At 35.3% G+C, this 12275-nt stretch overlaps 1 protein-coding gene across 4 annotated transcripts in view; it reads right to left on the bottom strand.

Moving 5' to 3' along the window:
* Positions 1 to 12275, bottom strand: part of NTN4 (netrin 4) — a 37913-nt gene that overhangs the window by 9616 nt on the left and 16022 nt on the right. For 3 of the 4 annotated variants that reach the window (XM_083366661.1, XM_083366662.1, XM_083366664.1), the window contains exons 3-7: positions 11325 to 11603; positions 4498 to 4624; positions 3332 to 3520; positions 981 to 1194; positions 576 to 691 (exon numbers count right to left, since the gene is read on the bottom strand). In XM_083366661.1, coding sequence (XP_083222787.1) covers positions 576 to 691; positions 981 to 1194; positions 3332 to 3520; positions 4498 to 4624; positions 11325 to 11603 — 925 coding nt within the window. The remainder of the gene's footprint in view (positions 1 to 575; positions 692 to 980; positions 1195 to 3331; positions 3521 to 4497; positions 4625 to 11324; positions 11604 to 12275) is intronic. The other variant, XM_083366663.1, reaches the window with a different exon arrangement.

Raw genomic sequence — 12275 nt, forward strand, 5'->3', positions numbered from 1 at the left:
GTCAATGTGAAATCGCACAAGGGGTAGCTGCAGGTGATGGTTTGAATGAGATACTCTTTTAAATATACCAAGCTAAAAATTTACAAGGAACTGATTTGGGAAAAAGGGGGAAAGAAAAGAAAAAAGAAAAGAAAGCAACACCGATATACATAAAAGTCTAAAATCAATAATGTAAACCTAATAAATTATTTGGAAAAAGAAAATTGGATTCCAGCACACAATTAAAGTTCATTGCAGAAACAATGACTGAAGAGAGTTCATTAGGGCCAGGAAGGGGAATGTGTCCTTCAGAAAAGCAGTATCTTGCCTAACCATGCTCTAATTCTTGCTCAGTTTATTCTGAACTTTTGGCTTTTTTTAAACACAGGCCTAGAAATATGGGTAATGAAAACTACTTCATCAGAATAAGAACAACTCTTTTTATATGGTTCAAGATAAGATCTTGTTTCATTTACTGAAGACTCTGTCTTTCATTTGTGACCTCCTGATCCTTTTCCCACCATTTCTCAAAATCAACTTTTACTGTTTATTAATCTGTAATGAGATGACCGGCAGACCTGTGAACACATTCTTACCTGAATGTCGAAGAGCAGAGTATCCTTGTTCTTCCTCCCATTGCCATGCTGCTTCGCTCTTGTTATGTGCAGAATAGAGACCAGGAATTTCATGATACCACTCTATGTCTGCATTGCTAAAAATAAAAGAAATAAAATGTGAAATATTTCTTAAGAAATCAGTTCAGCTCAAGCTTTCAGATCTTAATGGTTCAAACTGAGTAGCAGAAAGAAAAGCCATGAAACTAATTTTGTATAATCTTGTGATCAAGTACTACTAAGCTTTTTTATTTTTGTTCATAAAATAGTATGAATGTGTTCGTAAATTTGTGCTTTTTGGGTGACCTCTACTTCAGACACAGGATTATTAAAGGTAAATTCCTGTCCCTATTATGATTAACCAACTTATTCAGTTTTTCTACTTACCTATTGATGCAGTCTCCATTGATTGAATCACAACTTCCTGCACAATCACATGGTTGACAGCCATAATATCCAAATCCCCAGTATCCTACCATACACCGATCACACTGAGGACTAGCCACGCCAGGTTTGCAGGGACAATCACCATTGCTAGGGTCACAGAAAGTGCTGTTGCTAAAAGGAAGCACAGCTGATCCAATGGGGTTGCAAGAGCACACTGCAATGTCAGAACATGCATATGAGAGACTGCATCTTCGTATTCAATAGAAATGAAAGCTTTCTTTGTGTATTGTTTCTCTTGGTTATTTTTTCCCCTGAACATTTAAGATATTTATAATATCCAAGGGAATATTCCTCTAGAGCAGGGGTGTCAAACTCGCAATGTCACGTGACGTGTCGCAACGTATCGTGACTTTTTCCATTGCCAGCAATGGGGTGGGTGCGGTTTCAGCATGATGCATCTGGCCCATGGGCCAGCAGTTTGACACCCCTGCTCTAGGGTCTTCCAAATTTTCCTCTCATGCTTCTGAAAATTATGCCTATCCCTCTCTCTTCTTAAATATATAAGAGCTTTCAACTAAATATAAAGCAAAAAAGGTTAAATTAGCTAAATAGTACATTTAAGTCCCAACAATATATAGAGAGGGGGCATTAGTTTCAAGAAAACATGCATAAATTAGGTGTATGAAATAATGCACACATGATACAGTAAGGGCTTTATTCTCTGAGCTCATGTAATAGAATTCAGTTCATCTGTAACATTAGAAATAAACATTTGAGGAAAAGGCCAGTCTGTAGATAAATGTCAGCCATTTTCCTCCCTTTTCCTCTTTGCTCATTACATTCATTTCTCTTTCTCTGTTAACTAGAACGTGTCATTGATTCCATCATTTCTGATTTGGCTATAATTCCTATTTTGGCATCACTCTCCAAATTCTGAAGTGCTGTTAATATTTTGAAAAGACCAAATTCATTTTAATGTGATAGTTTGAATTGTAAAAAAATCATTTTAATGTTGTACCTATAGTTGAGGGGTTTTATATTATTAGATGTTTACCACTCTATTAACATGGAATGCAACTGTATAACAAATGCCAACTGGTATCTTTTGTATTAGTTCTATGAATTGCATTTGGCAAACTTTTATAAAAAAGATATAAAAGAGCTAAATACTACCAGAATCTGTAATCATCTATCTGCTTAATGGATAATAAGATTATGAATTCAAGCAAACCAATTTCTGATGTGTGTGTGTGTGTGTGTGTGTGTGTGTGTGTGTGTTTATTGACTTGGGGAAAACATTTACATTTAGTAAATGTAATCTCCACTTTTTAAAAAAACTGTTCATTGCTGTTTGGTTCTGTTTTTAAGAATGAAGTGTGGAAAAATATATGTTGCCCAGTATTATTAGTTTTCATTGTGTTATTAAGATATCCACTAATCATTTTACCTGTATATATTTAAATATTTTGAAGCTGTTTCGTTTTAGTTGTTTACTCTTGCTGGTGAGTTTGATGACCTTTTCATACTACTAATTCTATAAATTAAAGATTAAACATGGAGTAGCATTTTTAGTCCCTTATAGCATTTTGCATGAAAGCTTTGGTCAGTTAACTAATGCAAATGGAACAATAAACTTATAAATATGAGGGCTGGGTAATGCTATGGAAAATTGGAAAAAGTACTTTGGAATACATAGGAATGTAAATAAAGCATCTATTTGCAATTCAATAGAACAGATGTCTAATTTGTCAGGATTGTGTAGCAACTTTAAGGAATCAAACAAAGCCTGTTCAATGCATTGCAGATAGTAGCTGTGTTCACTGTATTCTATATTCCTAAACTGCTCTTCCAAATTAAATCCTGTACAGTTCATCATCCTCATCTTCATGCACGCCAGATAATCCCTGTAAATGGAAGCTCTAAATTATATACATAATTCTGATCACTCTATTTGCCTGGCTTGAGGCTGATAAAATTCACAGTTGAGCAGAAAAGTAGTTGAGATTGAATTAAAACTGAAGTTCCCTTGTTCCAACTCTATGTTACATGGATATTGTGTGCAGTATTTATTTAGAGAATCTAAAATACAGGTATTAAATAACTTGTATAATAATATATTTTAAGTTTCCTCCTAAACTGTAGCAAGAAAGGAACTGTTTCCTCTGCAGTACCTCATAGTTATACCGTAATTTTTTTCAAATAATTATCCAAAGTATACTAGAATACAACTGTCTGGTATGCATACATAAAAGAAGCCTAAAGTAAAAGCCCTAATATATTAATTAAAACCCTAATATATTAATTAAGAATCACTCAGATGTTCAAAGCTTGGAAAATTAGAATTGGCTTACATTTGCAGGTGTCTGGAGCAGAAAAAGGCTTTCTGAGATCTCGATAATAGCCTGGCTTGCAACGTTCACAATGCTGTCCTTCAGTATTATGTTGACAGTTGTCACAGAGGCCCCCACTTTGATTCCCTGATGCCAGCCATGTGTCCATATCAAAGTGACAAGTGTCAGAATGCCCATTGCATTTACAAGCTGAAACATACTCAAAATTAAGGAGGGCAGAGGAGAAAGAAAACCAGGATTTTGCTGTTTTGTTAAAAAAAATGAATACAACATGGAAACTGTAAATATTGAAAGAAACGATATTAGAATATATGCTTTCGTAAAATGAGCAGATTGTATTATTGTATAGTTTTTCTAGTATATTTAGCTTGTCAAATGTGAAATTGCTAAAATTATAATTTTATTTGGATGGATAGATGGATGGATGAATAGACAAGTATCATTTTTATTTAAATAATATTTCCAATAAAATACTGTAAAAGCAAGAAAATACAATAAAAATTCATGGTCACTTCAAAATGTTAAATTTAATCAAATTTCAAATCAGTTTTTCTTGGAATACATTTAGAATCACTGTAAACAGTGTTTATTTCTGGGTACATGCATTTTAAATAAAGGCTGCAAACCTTCTGATTTTACTTCAGAACATTTTATTTAAATGCTATGGGAAAATATAAGTAACAATTCCTTGGCTTTTCAGTAGACCAAACAATGACTTTCTTCAGTCTGATTCTCTCCATACAGTATGTACTAAATAATCTCTTAAGGACTGGAATGTTTTTTTAAACCAATGGGCTTTCTCTCAGAATTTTCAGACAGGATCCCATCACTGAACAATAAGTGGAATTAGATTACCTATAAAGTCCTCTCCAAACAATATATTCTATAGCATGATGATTCTAATTCTCAGCTAACATGGTCTATTTGGGATTAGGAAAGTTTTAGTCCAAGATACCAAGAGCGCCAGTTCAGGGAAACTTCAAACAGTACTTTTTCAGTAAATGTCTGTTCTGATTTTTGTAAATTGAGAAATGCTTTAAATTAAAAGAATGTAGATGGTAGTTTTGGTTTTGTCTTGAACTATTTTACCCAACCATCTGCAGAAGAGAACTCTGTTTTTACACAATAGCCTATAAATGATTTCATTAGTTTGGTCTCATACTTACATTTGCATCCATTTGGAGCTCCTGTTTGGCCATTTGCAGCATGCCAGGGCTGGTCATTGTAAAGAGGGGCACAATGCTGACAATGAATTCCTGCAGTATTATGTTTACAAATGCATCTCCCATGGACCTAACAATTGAAAACAACCATGTTTGCAATGGCATGTGTACAGATTTCAACATTCAGATATCACCAGGGCTTTTTTTCCTCATAGAACGCTCAGAACGGAGTTCCGGCACCTTTTTTTGGATGGAACCTTGTAGGGTAGGCAAGGCGGGTTGTATGACATGTGTGAGTTCCGGCACCTTTTTCTTTTACAAAAAAAGCACTGGATATCACCATTACACAATTTCACATAATATGTACTACTCTAAGGCAATAGAATAGCCCTTTGTAACTAAAATAATTCATTTTTGAAAACTGATGGCTGAGAGCTTATCCAATTAATAATCAGTGCACTTCCCTACCATAAATTTCATTGCATGTAACTCTGTCAAGTCTTAAGAGGATTTAATATTCTTAATGGTGTTTCCTACACAACAAATGGGCTGTATGGTTTTTTTGTAGAATTAAGCAAATGCATAGATGCTAGGAAACTGAGAATAGGGAAAGGCTGCTTCAGCTCACACAGTAGGTAAATTGTAAGGAATGGGAAAACATATAATTGGAGAAGGAAGACAAGGTTGCAGTGATACTGACAATTATTCATATTCTAATCTTCCATTAAGAGGGACATGGTGGTTCAGTGGGTTAGGACGCTGAGCTTGTCAATCAGATGGTCAGCAGTTTGGCAGGTCGAATCCCGAGTGCCGCGTAACAGAGTGAGTGCCTGTTGCTCGTCCCAGCTTCTGCCAACCTAGCAGTTCGAAAGCATGTAAAAATGCAAGTAGAAAAATAGGGACCACTACGGTGGGAAGGTAACAGCGTTCCGTGAGCCTTTGGCATCTAGTCATGCCAGCCACATGACCACGGAGACATCCTCGGACAAGCGCTGGCTCTTCAGCTTTGAAACGGAGATGAGCACCGGCCCTAGAGTTGGAAACGACTAGCACGCATGTGTGTGGGAACCTTTACCTTTACTTTAATCTTCCATTAAATACTTATTATACTGTGCAACTTCTTTAACATAGAAGCTATAATACTAAAACAAATGCTGCCAAAAATGAAATATAAAAGGATACCCATCATAATTGGCCTTCCATTAAAATACTTGCCTGTTCCTTTTTATATTATTTTTCTTAATACTTTGTAACTTCAGTTTTATTTTGGCTCCAAAGTAATAAAAAGATACACTTCATGTATCATAATGTGTTGTAGAGTCAAGCTAGAAGAGGAAAATGCAATCTGTGGAATACTAGGAAAAATATTGCAGACAAAGATATTTTCTTTAGAAAATACGTATTTCTAAAGATTATTCTGAATCCTTCAAGATATCCTTAAGAAGGCCTGATTGTGGTGGGCAAGGACTTATAGTATTGGAGGGACATTTATGAAAACCATGATATAAAATATTCTTATGATGTTGCAATGCAACATTATTCAGTCTTGTTTGAATATTATGACAAGGCCAGAGTAGACGTCATACTTCAATGTTATTATACCCACATGTCAACTATATGATTTAAGAGATTCAAACAAGACGTCCAGTTGTATTTGATTTATCAATGCACATATTTCCATTGATGATGGGATGTACATATTGAAGCCAGTGTCCTATGTAGTGGAATGAAAGTACAATCCATGGGATTCATAACAGTAGGTTTCTTTCCAGCTTCAATAAACAATATCTTTTAGCAGAGACTTCAAGCTCCTATTTCTTATATACACATATATTTTGCATGATTGCCACCTAAGATCTGTAGTTAGTTTTAGAATGTAAACATTTCCTTTGATAAAAATGAAAAGTCCCAGTATTCCTGCTTAGTGATATGGAATAGGCAAAATCCCATGTAGTGCATCATAAGTGACACCATATTCATGAAAAGCATGTCAGTTACGAGTTGAATCCCAAAATAAGAGAATACCAGATTAACACTGATCTAAATATTTCCATTTGAAAATGTTATAAGGAATTGCTAAACAGACGCATTTCCCAGGCGGTTTCATTATTTTGCGAATCAACACAAGTTCATTTAACCAGAATACTTTTTCACACATGCTATTTTTCATTCTGTCACCAGGCCTTTCACTTCACTTACAGACTGCTTTTCTTCTTAGCTTGACAGCTCTCTCGTAATGTCATTTATTATGCTATACAAGGCAAACTGTTACAAACGTTGACCTATGTAAAATAAACGAGTGACTGATTTTCACACATGAAGACAGTTGCTAGGGCATGTTTCCTTCCATTGCCTTTTTGTTCTTGAATTAATATATTCAATTAGTTCTTTTCAAATTGCCTGTTGTTTATAAGAAAATCCTTCATGACTTATGTTCCTCCATATACTGTATCAAGAAAGAAGTGAATAATCAGCTGTAGACTAAGTTGCCTTCTCTACACCCCCTTTGATTATTCTTAATTATATTGAAATATGTCGTGTTTTAATTTTTAAGTTCAGGGAGGTTTGTATTTAACAGATGTCATAGGAATGCATGCTGAAAAAGTAAAAGCCTTCGAAACAATATCAAAAGAATAACAGAAAACCATCCTTAGGAAATGGCTTTAAACTATCAATCTTGCACTAAGCTTTTTTCAAGAGAATGAAAGGCAAAATGCCACAGCAATAAATATCATCTGTCACGAAACTACACAAAATAAAGGGTTTTTTTTGTACTGTATGACCTGTCCTGCAGCCATTTTGAAACTGATTTGATTAGCTACATTTTTATTTTTAGTTTGGGGTGTATAATTATAGTGATTGTGAGAATGCTTAAATGGAAATATATTTCCTCAATAAAAAAAGCCTTTTCCAGTTTTGATATTAGCTTTTCTACTATTTCTACTATTGAACAAATAATTCTACATCCTATTAAAATTAGAAATGAAATGTTTCACTAAATCAGGAATTCATTAACAATAAAATTTAAATACCAACATGTTATATGCCCAATTACCAATGAGATGTTACAGTATTGCACATCCTCCAATTGACATAAGTGTAGTATTTTTAAAAAAACTTTAAGAATATTTAAAATTACTAAGAAGGTAATTTCAATAGCCTGTGGTGAGGTCCTAAAAATCCCTTCTTCTAAAGGGCTGAGAATTTTGAGACAGAGGTTTGTAATGAATTTTTAAAAATAACAAAAAAGGTTTGTTAGATATGCGTGGAACTTGGAAGAAAGACAAGGAAATTATCAGACTGCCGGTTGGAAAAGATGCCAAGGTGACAGTGAATAATAGGGAGGAGGCTGAACTGCTTAATTCGTTCTTTAAAAGGTAAAGGTTCCCCCGCACATGCGTGCTAGTCATTTCCGACTCTAGGGGCCGGTGCTCATCTCCGTTTCAAAGCCAAAGAGCCAGCGCTTGTCTGAGGACGTCTCCGTGGTCATGTGGCTGGCATGACTAGACGCCAAAGGCGCACGGAACGCTGTTACCTTCCCACCACAGTGGTCCCTATTTTTCTACTTGCATTTTTACGTGCTTTCGAACTGCTAGGTTGGCAGAAGCTGGGACGAGTAACAGGCGCTCACTCTGCTACGCGGCACTCGGGATTCGACCCACCAAACTGCCGACCTTCTGATCGACAAGCTCAGCGTCCTAACCCACTGAGCCACCGCGTTCTTTACATCTCCCTTTAACCAAAAGGGAAAAAAAAGTAGTCCAACCTATCCCATGGGGGATAGAAGACAAACACCAGTCAAATTAACAAATATGTTATGAGATAACATGCTGCTTTTAATGAAGTTTCTAGGGCTAGAAGGATTACATCCCAAGATACTAAAGGAATGCCAGATGTGATTTCAGAACCATTAACTGTAATTTTTGAGAACTTCTGGAGTACAGAGAAAATGCCAGAAGACTATAGAAAAATTATCATTTTTCTACAGGAACAAAGAAAACCCATGAAACTACAGACCAATCAGCTTGTCTTCAATATCTAGAAAAATCCTAAAAAAAATGCTAAAAAATCCTAAAGATAAGCAGTTAAGTGTGCAAATGCTTAGAAGAGACAAGGCAATTACTAGAAGTCTACAGGGGTCTGTGGCAGAATAAACTGCTTCTTTGACAAATTAACTTGTAGATCAAAAAATACTTTGGATGTGGTGTACCAAGACTTCAATAAAGCACTTGATAAAGTTGACCACAGCCTCCCTCCTAGATAAACAGAAAAAAAAATGGAATGGATAGTCCCGCTACCTGGTGGAGTTATAGTGTTTGAACAAGTATATCCAGTGTGTGGAGCTAAATCTATGCTTACATGGAGGAAGATATCCCAGGGCTCTGTCCTGAACCTGGTGTTCTTTGACTTTGATGTTATTAGCTATATCTTTAATAGTACTGAAGATATTATACAAATAGTCCTTGATTTATGACTGTAATTGAGTCTGGAATTATAGTAGTAGTAGTTCTTCGCATCGCATAAATACACCTGATTATTCCACATTTTTTGTGGTGTTCATTAAACAAATCAATTTTCCCCAATGCATGCTTTTGCTGAAAACCAGACAAAAATTCTGGAAACTGGCAAAAATGTTGCAAATGTCATGTGACCACGGGACACCATAATTGGCCATAATGGTGAGCTGGTTGCCAACTGCATAAAATGCAATCGTGTGACTTTGCAGCTGTCATCACTTTGAAAATATGTTATAAAGAGCTTTTGGGCGAGGGGTCCATCATAACTTTAAATAATTGTTAAGTGAACGGTTGTAAATTGAGAAGTATGGTATAGTAATTCATGAACAGAAGGATCTCTCAAGACTGTCCAACCCTTCAAATGCTGCCTGTCTAAATGTGGCTCTTGTGGCATAAATATGAAATGGGGAGAAGAAGGGACAGTAATTGAAAAAAAATATGGTACACTAGAAAATGGTCTAAAAGGTTACAATCCAGTATAGCAAAAAAAAGGGAAAAATCCTTGGCCTCTGAAATAGATCCTTTCTACTGGAACAAGTGGGGTGAGCTAGTTTGCCTCCAGCAGTTCAGGAGATTGCTACACAGCAAGCAACTTTTTATAATAATCATAAATTGTACACAGGCATGGATAAAGGGAAAAGAACATCATTAATAATTCAAGCAACTGGAAAAAAATATGGAAAAAAGATCACAGGTTTGCTAAAACCTCCAGAAATAAAGAGTGGCACTCAATCAGGAGAAAAGTTAAATCTGAAACATGATGAGGTCCTAGGGACAGGAAAATGCATGCAGCCCATATAATTTTTCAAGAACTTTTCATGCTATTTCAAAAAAAAATTGGATTTGAGGTCCTACTGAATTGATTCAGTAATAACCTCTATATATTTATTTATTTAATAAATAAGTATACCCATTTATATGCATATAAATATGTATGTAAATATGTATACCCATTTATATGCATACCCACTCAAAGTGCTAGCAAGACATCTACATCTTCCCTTAGCACATGATAACATACTTTAGCAGAAGTAAAAGCTCCCATTACAGCTGACTCATCTATGCATAGCCAAATCTCTGTAATTAGTACCTGTTACAGAAATGAACTATTAAGTCAGTTTTAAATCAAAGTGATTTCAAGTTCCATAAAAGCTATAATATTGGTCACTAAAGTTGTGTGGATAATTAAATTTTCCAGACAAATCCCTTGAGTTTTTTAAGAGAAGTGAGGAATAATTTGTATGATTCATGTTGGGATAGGTACTTTTATTACACTGGAGCAGACTAAAATTATAAGAAGTCCTAGACCTCTCCTCTCTGTTGTATAACAATATACTCATATTGTTAAAACAGTAGTTGGGTATGATATAAAAGCTAGAATTCCTATTTGCTGTACATTCAACAAATGCCTTTTTTTCTTATCTGATATTTTTCTGCTCCAACATATCACCCCTTGCAAAGACCCCCATCCCCTTCATATTTAATAGATATGCATACATTAAGCAGAATCAGAATATAAGGCTAAATGCAAGTGCTAGTATTCCCTAATTAGTCCCATGCTAAAGACTTTTTAAAATCTTAAGTGTGCTTATGGAATTCATGACTCTTGAATAGCAGAAGTTATGGAAGAGAAGCAAGAAATTATGGAAAAATTAAATGCTTCACTCATACTGAATCCTGCAACTCCTAAGTATTTTTGACATGGGTACTTCTCAATTAAAATAAAATCAATAAAACCATTAGCTTGTTCTAATGTTTGTACAGTATTATGGATCCTAATAGCTAAGATGTCTGCCAAAAAAGTGTTTGTTGTTATGTATTAGGCTTTAAGGAACACCTAAAGCAATTGTATAAGAGTCACCACCAGGAGGCATTGAACTGTAACTGTTTTGGCGGGAAGCAGTCAGCGGGAAACAGGTTCAATCCGATTGGTTGGTTGTGTACTGGCCAGGTATATAAAGAGTGCAGGTAACCCCTATTCCCCAGTACAGTCACTTCCATCTAATAAAGAGTTTTTATGCTGTACTCATCAGCCTGGCATCCTTCCTACTCTCCAGAACCCACTACACAACAGTTGTTAATATACAATAGTCTGTTTTTACATTATTGACTGTTACTGTAACATTTCAAAGTGGCCCAATTTAGTATAGGCTCCTAATAAGTAATCACGTATCTTCATTATTATTCTAGGACATCTAATATTTCAGAGGAATGATCTGGAAATTCTAACATTCCATCAAAATGGCATCTAATTGAGCACAAGAATTTCAAAGAATTATCTCTCCTTCCAAGATTTGAACAATACAAACTTACCACATGGAAGACTCCTGCTGCTTTGACAGGCCTAAAACCTTTAATAGGTGCACAGCGATCTGCATGGCCATTGCAAAAACAGCTCCCCTTCACAATAAAATCATAGACTGCATAGTAAGTTAGCTGTGGTGGGTTTGCATTCAGATCATTGCTGTGACATGGGCAGGATTGTTGCTTTAGCAGTTGTACTCGAAGGTTCGTGATTTTCAACTGTGCCTGAATTTTAGGACTATAAGGGTCATCAGCAGAGTTTGGAGGTGACAGAGCTCGATATATAACCTGAAAATAATAAATAAATTGAAACTAATCAGTGAAATAAAAAAAGGTACATCCACTGGGAATTTAAAAATGCTTGTGTAGGAGATGACCAGGCTGAGCTTGAGGGAGGGGTTTTGCACATCATCAGTCTCAAGTCCCTTTGTGCTCACAAGAAGTCTAAATCTATCCCACCTTGAATTCCGTTGACTCTTTATCTACTGCCAATTTTCTTTGATCGTTAGTAGTTCAGATTGTTGTCTAAAGTCTTAGCATATATTCATTTGAACTAACTTGGTTCCTGATTTCTTGTGCCTGGCAGCTTGTAAAGAGAGCTGTTAGCACCTCAAACACAGAGCAAGATATTGTTCCCTGCATATTTTATTTATTGAAAGCCTGTGACCTCTAGACTTTATTTACAAAGATTTTAAATTTTAGATTTTAAGATTGCCATTGCATGAGAACTTTTATTGTTGGAAAAATGCCTATAAATGAACCAATAATAAAGCTCCTAGCTTTGTCTTGTCCTTGAGGTCATAGAATATTTCACCAATGAACAAGATTTTTTTCATTTATTAAACAAAATTGCTAGCTTGTCTTTCTTTCCTTAATAATAAAGGAATCACACATTTGTATCGATGTTAATCATGAAACAGAAAAGTTCCAAATCCAGGGGAGAAAGAAATAATGATCTTT

Source organism: Vipera ursinii (genome assembly GCF_947247035.1).
Source record: "Vipera ursinii genome assembly, chromosome: 6".
Taxonomy (NCBI): Eukaryota; Metazoa; Chordata; class Lepidosauria; order Squamata; family Viperidae; genus Vipera; species Vipera ursinii.